This window comes from Octopus sinensis, linkage group LG2 (assembly GCF_006345805.1).
Source record: "Octopus sinensis linkage group LG2, ASM634580v1, whole genome shotgun sequence".
Classification (NCBI taxonomy): domain Eukaryota; kingdom Metazoa; phylum Mollusca; class Cephalopoda; order Octopoda; family Octopodidae; genus Octopus; species Octopus sinensis.
The window spans coordinates 203,625,579-203,643,440 of NC_042998.1; the positions used below are offsets into that span (position 1 = coordinate 203,625,579).

Genomic DNA, 17,862 nt, shown 5'->3' on the forward strand with positions numbered 1-17,862 from the left:
TGTAGTGGGTGCTTTTACATGCCACCGGCACGGGGCCATTCAGGCGGTACTGCCAACGACCTCACTCGAATCTTTTACATATGCCAACAGCACAGGTGCCAGTAAGGTGATGCAGGTAACGATCACGCTCAAATGGTGTCTTTTACGTGCCACCAGCAGGGAGGCCAGATAGCTGCTCTGGTAACAATCACACTCAGATGGTGCTCTTAATACCCTACTAGCACATAAAAAAAACCACCCAATACACTCTGTAAAATATTTGCCATTAGGAAGGGCATCCAGCTGTAGAAACAGACAAATGGAGCTTGGTGCAGCTCTTGGCCTCGACAGGTGCTCTTACACTTTTTTCAAACTCTCTGCATCTTGCCTGACGAGAAGAACCCTTTTGTTACCCCACAAAAGCAACAACTCCTTAAACTGCCGTCCACACTTTCTACTCAAGTGACTAGCCCTTCACAGCATTTACTTTGATTCCCCAGATAACATAAAAATTACACTCTGCTTGTCATTTTGGGTCATCCTGGCAATTCATTCCTCTAGTTGCACCCTTCCATATCTCAAGTCCTGGTCTTCTTTCATACCCCCAATAAACCCTTAACACACTTTACTTGTACCTGCTTGAGCAAAGTAATGCTTTTACCTGTGGACCAAAATTCCAGCTTCCAAATTTAACAAATGCCCCACTGGAAACGCTGGCACATTGGACAGTGTGGACACTGTAACCATAGTCATCACTTGCTGTTGAGGGGTAGGTTTCATGTTTGGAATTTCAATGGGAATACAAGTTCACTTATGGTTCCCAGTCACATACACACTTTGGGATAGTATGATCCATAGCAGCTAATTTCTCCCTCAATTGTCAACCATCACAGAGGATCCACTGACCAAGTCACTACCAATTGTCAGAGCAGATGTAGCCCAGGTTTGAAATGGAAGGTTTACATACTAATTGACCCATAGCTGGAACCCTAACTGGTGCTACTACTGTATTTCATTAAATTTGCCATGGAGACAGGACACAGGTTAGAGAGCTTTGTGGGCTGGACAAGACATTAATGAAATGAAATGAATATGTCAGAGTAGACCTGGGAACAATTGTGGCCAAGAGATGGCCCCACATTCCTCAAAACCTTGGAACTCCTGTACCCTTAACATAGTTCTCTGGGAGATTCAGCATGACACAGAATGTGACAAGACTGGCCCCTTTGAAATACGGGTACAACTCCTTTTTTTGCCAACTGAGTGGACTAGAGTAATAAAGTGTATTGTTCAAAGACATAACACACCACCAGGAATTGAACTCATACACTCATAATTTGAATACCCAAACCACTTAGCCATGTGTCTTCACTACCAATAGTTCTAGGGATTACCTCTGACCCATCAACTAAATTCATAACTAAACTTGTTGTGCCGCTGGCTGATGCCAGTGCCACTTTGGCTGGTTTCCGTGCCAGTGGCATGTAAAAAGCACCAACCGATCGTGGTCGATGCCAGCTCCTCTGGCCCCTGTGTCAGTAGCACATAAAAAGCACCCACTACACTCTTGGAGTGGTTGGCGTTAGGAAGGGTATCCAGATGTAGAAACGCTGCCAGATCAGATTTGGGCCTGGTGCAGCCTCCTGGCTTCCCAGACCCCATTCGAACCGTCCAACCCATGCCAGCATGGAAAACGGACGTTAAACGATGATGATGATGTTCACAACCTCATCCCTCATGAACCATTTATCTATTTGTTTCTTTAATGTTTACTAGACTACAAAACATGGGGCTAACGGGGGTGGGGCTGTTAATGAGGCAATCTTTGTCAGTCACTAGAGATAGCACCACCTTCTATTACTTCCCCTTTCCTGATGTCGTTAACCTCAGGGCATTATTGTCTTGAGTCTTAGGACCCATAAGGTCGGTTACTTGTTTTCCATGGTATCTAAGTGACTCAGATCATAACTGTCCCCTTGAATGAGACCCCCTGGTCCATTGCAGGATTACTCATTCTGGCCAGCTGAGTGGACTGGAGCAACATGAAAAGAAAGGGTTTTGCGCAATAGCACAACATGCTACCCTGTCCATGAATTGAAACCACAATCTTTTGATCACGAGTGGTGTGCCCCTAACCACTAAGCCAACAAGTAATTAGTATTTGGCCTATACACAACGATTCCTTACAATACCCTAAGTAATTATCCTCGACGGCCATTTTACTTTCTCTACTTTGGTTTTCTCAAGAGTCTTATTAACAATTGCTTAATGAGCTCCAAATATAATTAATCCATTTAATTGACTCTTTGTTTCTCAAACGAAGTAATAACAATTACTATAATCTAATAACACTGTTAAATATACCTTTGTGTTTGTATATAACTATATATATGTATATATATGTATATATACAAGGCGGCGAGCTGGCAGAAACGTTATCACGCCGGGCGAAATTCGTGGCCGTATTTCGTCTGCCATTACGTTCTGAGTTCAAATTCCGCCGAGGTCGACTTTGCTTTTCATTCTTTCGGGGTCGATAAATTAAGTACCAGTTGCACACTGGGGTCGATGTAATCGACTTAATCCGTTTGTCTGTCCTTGTTTGTCCTCTCTGTGTTTAGCCCCTTGTGGGTAGTAAAGAAATATATATATATATATGTATATATATGTGTGTACCTTTGTGATCACATGATCAACCACACTATTCGATGTTTTATATGTGTCTGTGTGCATACATGTATATATACGTGCATCTGCATGTATATATATAGATATGTGTGTATTGAAGACGGCAAGCTGGCAGAAACATTAGCACGCCGAGCGAAAAGCTTATCGGTATTTCGTCTGTCGTTACGTTCTGAGTTCAAATACCGCCGAGGTCGACTTTGCCTTTCATCCTTTTGGGGTTGATTAAATAAGTACCAGTTATGCACTGGGGTCAATATAACCAACTTAATCCGTTTGTCTGTCCTTGTTTGTCCCCTCTGTGTTTAGCCCCTTGTGGGCAATAAAGAAATATATATATATATAGATATGTGTGTATATATGTAATATAAGTATATATTTTCTCTCTTTTTTTTCTTTATTTCTTTAGATGTGCTAGTCATTTAAGTCGTTCTACCCTTGGAAGATCCAACCGGAAACGGCCATGTCCATCTTGTCGACGCAAATCTTTCCTTGACCCATTGTGTTATGCGTAACACTAACATTAACAATAATTTAATGCTACACAAAATTAACGATGATGACAATATTAATAATAATAATTATTATTACTACAATAAAACTGTTATAGTAAAACCAAAAACGAATTATTTCTTTAATTATTGAAAATGACAAAAAGAAGAAAAAAGAAAAAAATGAGATTATTTTCAAGTTAAAAAAAAACAATAACAAATCCAAAAAAATATTAACAAAAAACAATAAAATTCTGGTCATTCACCAAAATTCTGAACCATTTTTCCAAAATGCACAAAGAAAGAAATCTATATTACATCTAATTAATTGGAAGGGTTTATTTAAAATTACCAAAATGCCTTTAATTTATTAAATCTTCACTCACTGCCTTTGATCCTTATATTTAAAAAAAAAAATATTAAATAAATATAAAAAAAAAATTGATCAATTTGAAATTTCCAGCAGAAAATTGTCTGTGTATTTATGTTTGATATTTGTTTTGTTGTGATAACTTTAAACCAGGGTTTCTTGACTATACCATAGTCCATATGGCCCTTAGGGGTTGAACTACGATACACAAAATATTTTAACAATTTTTTTTATACATCATCATCATCATTGTTTAGCATACGCTTTCCATGGGTTGGACGATGTGACTGAGGACTGGTGAACCAGATGGCTGCACCAGGCTCCAATCTTGATCTGTCAGAGTTTCTGCTGCTGGATGCCCTTCCTAACGCCAACTATTCCAAGAGTGTAGTGGCTGCTTTTACATGCCACCGGCATGAGGGCCAGTCAGGTGGTGCAAGCAACAGCCACGCTCAAATGGTGTTTTTACGTGCCACCTGCACAGGAGCCAGTCTAGAGACACTGGCAACGACCTTGCTCGAATGGTTTTTTCACATGCCACCGGCACAAGTGCCAGTAAGGCGACGTTGGTAACGGTCACACTTGAATGGTGCTTTTTATGTGCCACTGGCACGGAAACCAGTTAGCCGCTTTAGCAACGATCACACTCGGATGGTGCTCTTAGTGCTCCACTAGTACGGATGCCAGTCATCGAATTTGATTTCGATTTCACTTGCCTCAACAGGTCTTCACAAGCAGAGTTTAGTGTCCAAAGAAGGAAAAGGTATGCACAAGTGGGCTGGTTACACCCCTGGCACTGGCCACGAGGTTATGGTCTCACTTGGCTTGCCGGGTCTTCTCAAGCACAGCATATTTCCAAAGGTCTCAGTCACTAGTTATTGCCTCAGTGAGACCTAATGTTCAAAGGTCGTGCTTCACCACTTCATCCCAGGTCTTCCTAGGTTTACCTCTTCCACAGGTTCCCTCAACCGCTAGGATGTGACACTTTTTCACACCGCTATCCTCATCCATTCTTTCCACATGACCATACCAGCGCAGTCATCTCTCTTGCACACCACATCTGCTTTTACAATTCCTAGCAACGTCTTATAGAATAAGGAGAAGACCTGTTGAGTCAAGTGAAATCATAGTGATGGCCAATGCCAGGGCCACTTGACTGGCACCTGTGCTGGTGGAACATGATAAGGACAATTTCGGTATGGGTTGATGCCACGTAAAAAGCACCCACTACACTCTTGGAGTGGTTGGCGTAGGGAAGGCATCCAGTTGTAGAAACCTTGCCAGATCAGATTGGAGCCTGGTGCAACCTCCTGGCTCGCCAGTCCTCAGTCAAACCGTCCAACCCATGCCAGCATGGAAAATGGACGTTAAATGATGATGATGAAGGGTTTTTTTTAAACACTGAATGGCTATGAGAGTGCGCTCAAGCAAAAAAGGGATCAAAAGGTCCATAGGGGAAAAAAATGGGTTGAGAGCCACTGTTTTAACTAATACATGTGTGTGTGTATGTAAATGTGTGTGGCGTAGTGGTTTGGGTGTTGAGCTCACAATCACCAAATTGTGGGTTCAATTTCCTGAGTGGGCAGTGGATAGCATTCTTGAGCAAGTCACTTCATCTTCTGTTGCTCTGCCATCAGAATGGTTTACACAAAATGTCTTATTGTGTCCTGGGTCAGACATCAAACTACATCCAGTAGTGGGGCCTCTGTACAGGAGTGATTTACAGCAAAGTAAATCAGAGTCTCTTGATGGTCAACAAGCAGAAACTTCGAAGTCACTGTCGATCTTTCCCTTGTAAAGGTTATTATTTATGTCATGCCGTGTAAAACATTATTCCCCATTTGCTGTTGAGAAGATGGTATTGAGAGAGACTTTATATAAAAATTCTTGGTGCAGAATGACAAAATGGTCAAGGAATTTGCTTCACTATCACAGAGTCCTGGGTTCAATCACACTGCATAACCTTTTGAACAAATGCAATTTTCTGTAGCCTTGGATTGATCCATGTCTTGTGAGTGAAACTGGGTAAATGGGAAACTGTACAGAAGCCCTTCATCTGAATTGTACCTGTACAGTAATCCCTCACCATATCGGGGTTTTATTATTTAAGCTTATGTCGATTCCTCCATGGTGTTGTTTTGCATTTATAATAAAATGAATATATAGGCGCAAGAGTGGCTGTGTGGTAAGTAGCTTGCTAACCAACCACATGGTTCCGGGTTCAGTCCCACTGCGTGGCATCTTGGGCAAGTTTCTTCTGCTATAGCCCCGGGCCAACCAATGCCTTGTGAGTGGATTTGGTAGACGGAAACTGAAAGAAGCCTGTCGTATATATGTATATATATATATATATATGTATGTGTGTTTGTGTGTTTGTCCCCCTAGCATTGCTTGACAACTGATGCTGGTGTGTTTACGTCCCTGTCACCTAGCGGTTCGGCAAAAAGAGACCGATAGAATAAGTACTGGGCTTACAAAGAATAAGTCCCGGGGTCGATTTGCTCAACTAAAGGCAGTGCTATAGCATGGCCGCAGTCAAATGATTGAAACAAGTAAAAGAATAAAGTACCATTTCTGTGTTGCAGATTTCCACCTACAACAGGGGTTTTTGGAACATAACACCCACAATAGTCAAAGGATTACTGGAATTCCTCTTTGTTGCACTAATTCTGAGGATTACATTAAATATAACAAAGAATTTAGTAAAATAGCTTCGTTATCATTAAGCTAGTATTAGGGACATAAATTTTGACTAAGGTTTGGTGGAAGATTTTAATTCAAAACTTTAAAAAATTAAGACATTTGTATTACAGAGCCAGAGATGGTTTCAGCCAGGTTGGTAACGAAAGGGTTAAGAATTGTTTCTCTATTATATATTTTAACCCTTTTGTTACCATATTTCTGCTGAGATGCTCTGTGTTTCTTTCAATCATTTTAAAATATAACAAAGAATTTAGTAAAATAACTTAGTTAACATTCAGTTAGTGTTTAGGAACATAAATTGTGACTAAGGTTTGGTGGAAGATTTTAATTCAGAACTTATGAAAACAAGACATTTGTATTACAGAGCCAGAGCCGGTTTCAGCCAGGTTGGGATCAAAAGGTGTGTGGAGTACTGAGCCACTTATATAATATTTCAGGAGCAGGTAATTCAGTTGAACAACAGAATCCTCATCATTGAGTGATGAGAGATGAGCCAACCACCACATGAAAACTATTTCATCCCAACACTCAATTTGTCTGTTTAATAACAGCTTCTGATTGGTTGGTTCAAATGTCCAATCAAAAGCTGTGTCTTATCTTTTTTTGGTTATGCCCAATCGGCTGAAATATAATGTTCTTCAAATGTATGTGTGTGTGTGTTAGCTGAAGGAAACCATGTATGGAAGAAGCAGTGAGTGAAAATCCTCAGTGTGTGTGGCATGAAAATTTGAACATATGTTAGTGTGTGTGTGTGTGTAAATGGGAAATGTCAATTGAGAGTCTGTTTAGTTTATTGAAGTGTGTGTTTGTGTATAAACATTGGTTATTGTGCATCAGCATAGTGTTTCTGTGCTACAAGCATGCGTATGCACTTGTATGCATGTAAATAAGAATCTAAATCCGCAGGAGTGGCTGTGTGGTAAGTAGCTTGCTTACCAACCACATGGTTCCGGGTTCAGTCCCACTGCGTGGCACCTTGGGCAAGTGTCTTCTACTATAGCCTCGGGCCAACCAAAGCCTTGTGAGTGGATTTGGTAGACGGAAACTGAAAGAAGCCTGTCGTATATATATATATATATATATATGTGTGTGTTTGTGTGTCTGTATTTGTCCCCCTAGCATTGCTTGACAACCGATGCTGGTGTGCTTATGTCCTCGTTACTTAGCGGTTCGGCAAAAGAGACCAATAGAATAAGTACTGGGTTTACAAAAGAATAAGTCCTGGGGTCGAGTTGCTCGATTAAAGGCGGTGCTCCAGCATGGCTGCAGTCAAATGACTAAAACAAGTAAAGAGTAAGTGGATCATATACACATGCAGATATCATCATCATTGGCATTTAATGTCTGCTTTCCATGCTAGCATGGGTTGGACAGTTTGGCTGAGGACTGGTGAGCCAGGAGGCTGCACCAGGCTCCAGTCTGATCTGGCAGTGTTTCTACAGCTGGATGCCCTTCCTAACGCCAACCACTTTGAGAGTGTAGTGGGTGCTTTTTATGAGCCACCGGCATGAGGGCCACTCAGGTGGTTCTGGCAATGATCATGCTCAAAAGGTGTTTTTTATGTGCTACCTGCATGGGAGCTAGTCCTGCAGCACAAGCAATGACTGCACTTGAATGTTGTTTTTACGTGGCAGTAAGGCGATGCTGGCAACGATCATGTTCGAATGGTGCTTTTTACATGCCACCAGCACGGGGGGCGAATCTGTGGTCCTGGCAACAATCACTCTCGGATGTGCTTTTGACGTTCCACTGGCACGAGTGCCAATCAGGCCGTACTCTCATCGGCCACGTCAGCAATTTTGATTTATATGTACATATATTTATGCACACGCACATATAAATGTGTAGAGGAAGTTGTTAACAGGACTGAATGTGTGTGTGTGTGTGCATTTATGTCTTTAATAGTTTCAATATGCAAAGAAGCATATGTTAATGTCTGTGTCTGCGACATCATATAAATGTATGCAATCAGTGTAAAAGGGTGTATACAAGAGTGTGTGAATGAATCTCTCTCTCTCTCTTTCCCTCCCTCGTCCTTTCTCTTATCCCTTCCCCCCACTCCCTCTCTCTCACGTTAGATTCATACAAACATAACAACAACAAGCGAATGTATGTCAACACATGTTTGGGGCTGAGTTATTTTTACGAACCTCTCTTCTTTCCCTTCTCCCCAAAGGAATATCTGTTATACATGGGCAAAGGCATGGCTGTGTGGTAAGGAGTCTGCTTCCCAACCACATGGTTCAAGGTTCAGTCCCACTGTGTGGCACCTTGGGCAAGTATCTTCTACTATAGCCTTGAACTAACCAAAGCCTTGTGAGTGGATTTGGTAGAAGGAAACTGAAAGAAGCTCCTTGTAGTATAAATATGTGTGTGTATATATGTGTGTGTGTGTTTGTGCCCCACCACTGTCTGACAACCAATGTTGGTTTGTTTACAGCCTCATATCTTGTGGTTCAGCAAAAGAAACCAAGAAAACAAGTACCAGACTTTAAAAAAAGGGGCTGGGATTGATTCCTTCGACCATAAATTCTTCAAGACCTTCCCCCAACATGGCTGCTGTCTAATGACTGAAACAAGTAAAAGAGGTGCTTCTGGCCAATGAGTCTGACCAGTCACCTGGGCAGTTAAGCACTTTATAAGTGTGAAACCAATGGTCACTGTCTGACCAGCCATAATAAACAACCTTCTAGATATATATATATATATATATATACATATACTCTTTTACTTGTTTCACTACGGCCATGCTGGAGCACCGCCTTTAGTCGAGTAAATCGACCCCAGGACTTATTTCTTTGTAAGCCTCGTACTTATTCTATCGGTCTCTTTTGCCGAACCACTAAGTTACGGGGATGTAAACACCACCAGCATCGGTTGTCAAGCGATGTTGGGGGGACAAACACAGACACACAAACATATACACATACACATACATACATACACACACACATATATATATCTCACAGAGTGGTTGGCGTTAGGAAGGGCACCCAGCTGTAGAAACACTGCCAAATCAGACTGGAGCCTGGTGCAGCCTCCTGGCTTCCCAGACCCCGGTCAAACCGTCCAATCCATGCTAGCATGGAAAACGGACGTTAAACGATGATAATATATATATACAATAGTCTTCTTTAAGTTTCCGTCTACCAAATCCATTCACAAGGCTTTGGTTGGCCCGCGGCTATTGTAGAAGACACTTGCCCAAGGTGTCACGCAGTAGGACTGAACCTGGAACCATGTGGCTGGTAAGCAAGCTACTTACCACACAGCCACTCCTACACCTATTGCATATATAGAAAAATTAATATTTCTAAATCTCTCAACGAGAAACATTCAGCAACAGTACTCTAGAGTAAAGATTATTTGCGAACATAATGTGGAAGTCTTGGTTAGGACGAATGTTACTGTTATTTAGCTCCAAGAAACATCGTCTCCATCTGGTTATACGATACTGTATCCTTATATTTTCAAACAAGGGAGTTTAGTGTCCCCACCCAGCACAAAGCAATATCTGCGTACCATGGTTCTGGCCAAGCAGTTATTCTGTGCTGATGGAGGGGAAATAACCCAAAAAACCATGGTACGCTTTGTGTTAAGTGGGGACGCTAAACCCTAATATTCAAAAATATAAGGATACTGTGTGTCATATTGCTAGCTGGAGGCGATGATTCCTGGGGCTAAATAACAGTAACATTCGTCCTAACCAGGACTGCTACATTAGGTTGATGAATAAACTTTACTCTAGAGTACTGTTACTAAATGGCTCTCATTGAGAGATTTAGAAATAATTAATTTTCTACTTATTAGATCAGTGACCATGTGTCACTTTGAAAATTCTATGTTGGCAAATAATCTTTACTCTCTCTATATATCACCATCATTGACGTTTAACGTCCATCACCCATGCTGGCATGGGTTGGACAGTTTGACTGGTGACTGGTAAGCCAGAGAGCTGCACCCAGCTCCAGTCTGATTTGGCATGGTTTCTATGGCTGGATGCCCTTCCTAATGCCAACCACTCCAAGAGTGTGCTGGGTTATGTGGCACAAGACTCTTGCAGGCCAATCATCTTCACCAAGGGAAGCAACCTTATCTGTAGGGTGATGATGATAATAATAATAATAATGCAGCAAATATTCTGCTTTTGTCTTGGTATAAAAGATGGGCTACAGCAAATATTCTGCTCAATACCACAGATTTGCTTGTCAGTTGTTTCTACAGCTGGATGCCCTTCCTAATGCCAACCACTCCATGAGTGTAGTGGGTGCTTTTTACATGCCACTGGCACAGGGGCCAGAGTAGGCTGGCAAACGGCCACAATCGGTGGATGCTTTTATGTGTCACCGACACGAATGCCAAAACAAGGGGGTTTTACCATTGATAAACAAAAAATTGCTGAAAATAGTTTTTGGCATGCATGTGAATAAATAAAAAAAACTATACGTTTTCCAAATTCAGGTGCACCCCCAAACTCCAAAACAAATTCTCCTATATTAATTATTTAATAATGATAATGAAAATAATAATAATAATAATAATAATAATGCAGCAAATATTCTGCTTTTGTCTTGGTATAAAAGATGGGCTACAGCAAATATTCTGCTCAATACCACAGATTTGCTTGTCAGTTGTTTCTACAGCTGGATGCCCTTCCTAATGCCAACCACTCCGTGAGTGTAGTGGGTGCTTTTTACATGCCACTGGCACAGGGGCCAGAGCAGGCTGGCAAACGGCCACAATCGGTGGATGCTTTTATGTGTCACCGACACGAATGCCAAAACAAGGGGGTTTTACCATTGATAAACAAAAAATTGCTGAAAATAGTTTTTGGCATGCATGGGAATAAATAAAAAAAACTATACGTTTTCCAAATTCAGGTGCACCCCCAAACCCCCAAACTCCAAAACAAATTCTCCTATATTAATTATTTAATAATGATAATGAAAATAATAATAATAATAATAATAATAATAATAATCTTTATATATAAAAGAGAGGTTGTGCTGTCTGTCTCCTACGATTTAGATTCCTAACTACTCCCACATTTTGCAGTGCAGTTTAACCAAAACCGGGTATCTTATAGTCGTGATTCATATCGAGCCCTTCTGGGTATTAGCGCGCGTCTACAATGAGTCTACGATTTCAAAAAAAATTTACCATCATTTTTTTCCATTTTTAATGCATTTTTTTGCTATTTTTTGGCTATAACTCTCTAAAAATGCTTATATAGTTATTTCCCTTACAAACCTGAGCAACGCCGGGCGATACTGCTAGTAAGTAATGAATAAATAATAACTTGTTAAATAAATTGGTCATAATTGATTAATTGGCATCAGTTTGGTGTTGCATTTCAGAACTTTGAATGACTTGTTTTATAATAATTTACAAATGTTAAATTGGAGACAGAAAGAGGCAGCAGCATTAGAAAATGGTAATTATGTTAATTATGCTTAATTATGTTTACAGCCACATGCAAGACGCTCTAATGGATTCCATATTGCATTTCCTGTGTTATGTAAGGTTTCTCAGAAAATTACTGCTTTTGTAGTCTAACATGCCCACCACCACCAACTGGAGTGTGTGTGTGTGTGTGTGTGTGTGTGTATGTGTTTGTGGTTGTGTGGTATGAAGCTTCTTTCTTAACCACATGGTCCTGGGTTCAGTCCTACTGCATGGCATCCTGGGCAAGTGTCTGCTACTGTTAGCCTAGGGTCAACCGAAACCTCATGAGTAGATTTGGTAAACAGAAAACTCATAGCATATCTGTGTGTGTGTGTGTAAGTTTTCTTCATCAGAGTCATTCTAGCACACACACACACACACACACACAGTGGGAGAAAGTGATTGAGAAAATAAGCAGCTGCTTCTTAAAGAATAGGCTGAATAAAAAAAAAATGTGAAAATATAGGCGCAGGAGTGGCTGTGTGTTAAGTAGCTTGCTTACCAACCACATAGTTCTGGGTTCAGTCCCACTGCATGGCACCTTGGGCAAGTGTCATTTATTCTTGCCTCAGGCCGACCAAAGCCTTGTGAGTGGATTTGGCAGGCGGAAACTGAAAGAAGCCCATCATATATACATAATATATATATATATATATATCATCATCGTTTAACATCCGTTTTCTGTGCTAGCACAGGTTGTGGGTGATATATATCATCATCATCATCATCTTCGTTTAGCGTCTGCTTTCCATGCTAGCATGGGTTGGACGGTTCAACTGGGGTCTGGGAAGCCAGGAGGCTGCACCAGGCCCAGTCTGATCTGGCAATGTTTCTACGGCTGGATGCCCTTCCTAACGCCAACCACTCCGTGAGTGTAGTGGGTGCTTTTTACATGCCACTAGCACAGGTGCCAGGGGAGGCTGGCAACGGCCACAATCGGTTGGTGCTTTTTACGTGCCACCGGCACAGGTAAAGAATATTTTATGTAAAGTAAAAGGAATGCCGAGATCATTTAGAATAAAAAATATTATTATTATAATCGTTTTCTGAATCACTCACACCATCACTTGTGAATGCGATTGCTGATTCACAAACTCTCGTAGACACACCTGTAGATTTCTTTTTTTTTTTTTTTTTTTTATATATATATATGTATATGTTTGTGTGTCTGTGTTTGTCCCCACAACATCGCTTGACATCCGATGCTGGTGTGTTTATGTACCCGTAACTTCTTAGCGGTTCAGCAAAAGAGACTGATAGAATAAGTACTGGGGTCGATTTGCTCGACTAAAAGGCGGTGCTCCAGCATGGCCATAGTCAAATGACTGAAACAAGTAAAAGAATACAAAAAGGTAATTTTCTCTCTTGCGTCTCTTGAAATCTTTCACTTGCTTCTGTCGTCAGACTGTGGCCATGCTGGGGCACCATATTGAAGAATTTTCGTCGAACAATTCAACACCAGTATCTTCTCTGTTCTTATACCAGGTCCTCATTGTATCAGTTTCTCTTGGCAGACTGCTACGTTGTGTGGATGTAAACACGCCAGCGCCAGTCTTCAAGCGGTAGTGGGATCAACACACAGACACAAAGACAGACAGATATGCACACACTAGACTGTGGCCATGCTGGGGCATTGCCTTGAGATATATAAGTAGGATTAAGGCGGCGAGCTGGCAGAAACATTAGCATGCTGGGCGAAATGCGTAGCTGTATTTCGTCTGCCGTTACGTTCTGGGTTCAAATTCCGCCGAGGTCGCCTTTGCCTTTCATCCTTTCGGGGTCGATAAATTAAGTACCAGTTACGCACTGGGGTTGATATAATCGACTTAATCCGTTTGTCTTTCCTTGTTTGTCCTCTCTGTGGTTGGCCCTTGTGGGTAGTAAAGAAAAAAAATATATATATATAAGCGGGACTGAACCTGGACCATGTGGTTGGAAAGCAAGCTTCTTTCCACACAACCATGCCTGACTATGTCTCCCAAAATTGATTTATTGAAACAAGAGAACGTTTATACTGCTGTCATAGAGACAAAATGAGTGGATAACAACAGCAACAACAATGTAAGCAAGAACAAAAGTCTATCATCATTGAAACTATTTTCGCTGGATTTTCCTCTTCTTCCTCATAATAAACCTAGTTTCACTTTTGACTCATTTCCTCCCACTATTTCCTCCTTAACCCTTTACCATTTAAACTCGCCACAGTCAGATCCAGCCTCTCACACCTACAATACAATGTCATTCTAAAAATGAATTAATCACACCATCATCAAAATCTTGAAGACACAAGATCGTTATCATAATTAATTCAAGACAATTTGAATAATAAGCATTGTGTTTGATTGAGTAATCTGAATGATAAAAGGTTTATAATTAAGTCTACGACTACATTAATCAAATGATTTACTTTTTTAAAGATGTTTGGGTGTAATCTGAAGGAGATTTGGCTGAGTAACCATCCAGAAATATTCTCTGTCAGCTTGATGGAGACCATCACCCTACAAGCTATAATCGCAGAAGAATCCACACAATGCTTCATTCTAAAAACACCCTTGTCATTTTATAATACTCCCACTGATTACCTCAGTGAACAGAATCCACAGTAAGGAGTTTGCCAACAGCTCATTGGATCGGGTGCACACAGTTACCTGCCAATATTAAAATCAATGCAATCAACCTGTCCCCCCCCCCAAACTTGTTGGCCTTGTGCCAAAAACTGGAAAGCAATATTAAAACCAATGATAATAACAGTTTAACATTAATTACGATTTTTTATTCAAAACAATTCTCTTTGCATTTTCAGGTCCTTGCTTCAGAAGATTATAATAATATAAAGCCTTGCTATTGAGATCTTTGTTCCTTGAAACGGAGCAAATCTCCAGCAATCCTCCAAGCATGTGCTGGCACTCAGCGGGGCGCGTGAGGAACAGTTTCATTACAGCAGTCAGCAGGTAAGCTTTCATAGTGTCCGTACATTCTTCGATGTAATTCTCTATAAATTCTTGGATAGCGTAAGGACTAGACTCTAACATGTAACCGTATTCTCCAAGTAGAAACAAGTTTGCACAACAGCCATTCTCATTAGCTGGGTTTAAGTTCTCTCTTGAACAAATTGATCTCATAAGGTTTTCAAGGTGGACGTAGGACGTCAAATCTAGCAACTCAAGAACTTGAAAGACATTTGCTTGAACACTTTGTTCAGGAATCTCCAGCAATTCTTCAAGTTTCTTGATGCAGTATTCAAAATAAAGCGAGTCTTGTTTGGCTATTTTACCAATTGCTTTCATTGCACAGAAGGAAACGTTGGAGGAAACCTCGGAGCAATACATTCGCAGTTCATCAAGAATTTCAGGGAAATTTGTACTTGTCACCAATGAAGGCAGAATCTCAATTTTTCGCATTTTTAAATAAGGAGGTTCCTTGAAACGACAGAAGAAAGCCTTGTGATATTGTGAAAATATACTTTTGGAACTGTCCAAGAAGTTTTCAATGAAGAGAATGATGGAATACGTGAGTTCAATGTTACCTGAATTCAGGCCACTGACAAACATTTCTTTGCATTGGTTCAGGACTTCATTCTTGAGGTGTGGCATTGCCGTTATCAGATGTAAGAAAAGTTCCAAACTACTCATGAACACAGAATATGTCGTTTCCTTTAAATAGTCGTCCAATATATTAAGAATGTTGAACACTTCGTCTTCACTTTTAGGCACGTATTTCTTCAGGAGGGACAAAACATACGTTCGACCCCAATTGGTAAATTTTGGTAATGTTATAAGTAAGTGATACGACATTTTTTGGTTGATGACGACTCCACCTTCGTCTTTGAGAATTTCTTCCAATGCCATGAGACAATTTACAACAACAATTGGATCTGGATCTCGGATTAGACTGTACAGTTTATCGATAATCCCTGTATCTAAGATAGACTCTGGATTAAGGTGATGTAGTCGGATACTTGACAGAGCAGCAATACGCCGCACATAGGAACTGTGGTCGTTGAGGCCATTCTGTATGGCCTGCAAGATATGTTCACTTGCCGATTCCTGTCGTAATGAACAGAGAGTACGAAGTGAAAGACCACGGGTCATTGGCGAGCTGTCTTTACAATCCCGAAGAAGCGAGTTGATGACCAACAACACCAAGTCGGAACTCTTCTCAATTTGGACACACACAAATTCACAAGCAAATTTTTTGACCAGAGGGTCATGATGGGCAAGAAGTTTAGCAATATGAGGTGACAGGCTGGTGACATCGATTCCTCGGCTGATCAAATTCATCACCTAAATGGAAGGAAAAGAAAAAAAAAAAAGAAATATGGTTAGTTTCATTTGTTTTGGAAAATATTATCAAAGTGTCTGGCATTAACAGAATGTCTAACCCATGCCAGCATGGAAAGCGGACATTCAACAACAATGATGATGATGATGATGATATAATCAAATGAAACATTTTGGAAGTGTGTGCAGATACAGATGTGTGGCTGCTTCATAAACCCAGCTTTAATGTTTAATCTCATTGCATAACACAGCGTGTGTGTGTGTGTGTGAGTGAGTGCATGTGTGTGTTTCTACACATGTGTGTGTCTTTGTATTTATTCCTTCTTCTCTAACAGCCAGTGTTGGTTTGTCTGTGTCTACATAACTTAACAGTTCAGTAAACAGACACTGATAGAATACTTATCAGTCTTAAAAAAAAAAGTATTATCATTATTATAAGATGGTGCCCCAGCAAAACTCCAATGATTGAAACAAGTAAAAAATATAATGAAATCCATGTTGTAGGCCCACGTTAATGAGCCTCAGCACATACCTACACACACACATCATCATTTAACGTCTGTTCTCCATGCTGGCATGGGTTGACCGGTTTGACTGAAAACTGGTAAGCTGGGTGGGGAGTGGTGGAGCTGCACCAGGTTTCAATCTGATTTGGTATGGTTTCTACAGCTGGATGGCCTTCCTCGTGCCAACCATTCCAAGAGTATAAGAGGTGCTTTTCACATGCCACTGGCACAGGTGCCAGTTACGAAACATCAGCCTTGGATACGATCTCACCTGGCTTGACAGGTTTTCTCAAGCGAGGCATATCGCCAAAGGTCTCAGTCACCTGTCATTGCCTCCAAGAGGCCCAAGATCATAATTCACCACCTCGTCCCATGTCTTAATGGGTCTACCTCTTCCACAGGTTCCCTCCACAGTTAGAGATCGGCACTTCTTTACACAGCTGTCCTCATCCATACACATCACACGGCCATACCAGTGCAGTCGTCTCTGTTTCACTCTACATTTGATGTCTCTTATGCCCAACTTTTCTCTCAAGACGCTTACACTCTGTTGTACATGCACACTGACATTGCACCTCCAGGGAAGAATACTAGCTTCATTCCTTGCAAGCTTATGCATATCCTCAGCAGTCACAGCCCATGTTTCTCTGTCGTGTAGCATGGCTGTTTGCACACAGGCATCATACAATCTGCCTTTCACTCTGAGAAGCCCTTTGTTGCCAGCAGAAGTAGGAGCTCTCTGAACTTCACCCAGCCTATTCTTATTCTAGGAGCTACACTCTCAGAGCATTCACCTCTGCTACTGACTTGGTCACCTAGGTAACGGAAGCTATCAACTACTTCTAGTTTTTCCCCCTAGCATTTGATGGAGCCTATTTTCTACACATTTCTGGCGTTTATTCTACCTGTGCACCTTCCACACACAAAAGCTATTTTCCCTGTTGACCTTCTTCTGATATTGCTGCACCTCTTATACCAGGTACATAACTTACTCCAGGTACATCTTATGGAGTTGCTACTGATGCCTTTTCCACACATTGAGCTACTTACGGAGACTATGGCATTTGCTAGATTAACTCTCAGGCACTTCGATTCTCAACCTTGCTTCTATGCCTGAAATTTCATTATCATCATCATCATCGTTGTTTAACGTCTGCTTTCCGTGCTGGCATGGGTTGGACAGTTTGACTGTGGACTGGCAAGCCAGGAGGCTGCACCAGGCTTCAATTTGATCTGGCAGAGTTTCTACAGCTGGATGCCCTTCCTAATGCCAACCACTCCAAGAGTGTAGTGGATGCTTTTTATGATGATGATGGTTTTGGGTTAAGAAGCTTGCTCCTCAACCATGTGGATTTGGGTTCAGTCCCACTCTATGACAACTGGGACGAATGTCTTGTATAATA

The 17,862-nt window shown here is 41.1% G+C and overlaps 2 protein-coding genes across 4 annotated transcripts in view; one reads left to right on the plus strand and one right to left on the minus strand.

Annotated features, from left to right (window-relative positions):
• The window catches only part of LOC115232503 (43 kDa receptor-associated protein of the synapse-like), a 110,838-nt gene extending 107,552 nt beyond the window's left edge, over positions 1-3,286 (plus strand). For all 3 annotated transcript variants that reach the window (XM_029802405.2, XM_036500684.1, XM_029802406.2), the window contains one exon: positions 3,074-3,286. In XM_029802405.2, coding sequence (XP_029658265.1) covers positions 3,074-3,179 — 106 coding nt within the window. In that variant the 3' untranslated portion in view covers positions 3,180-3,286. The remainder of the gene's footprint in view (positions 1-3,073) is intronic.
• An 11,138-nt stretch (positions 3,287-14,424) lies between these two features.
• The window catches only part of LOC115232542 (AP-4 complex subunit beta-1), a 5,768-nt gene continuing 2,330 nt past the window's right edge, over positions 14,425-17,862 (minus strand). Inside the window, exon 2 of the mRNA XM_029802481.2 lies at positions 14,425-15,956. Coding sequence (XP_029658341.1) covers positions 14,436-15,956 — 1,521 coding nt within the window. The 3' untranslated portion in view covers positions 14,425-14,435. The remainder of the gene's footprint in view (positions 15,957-17,862) is intronic.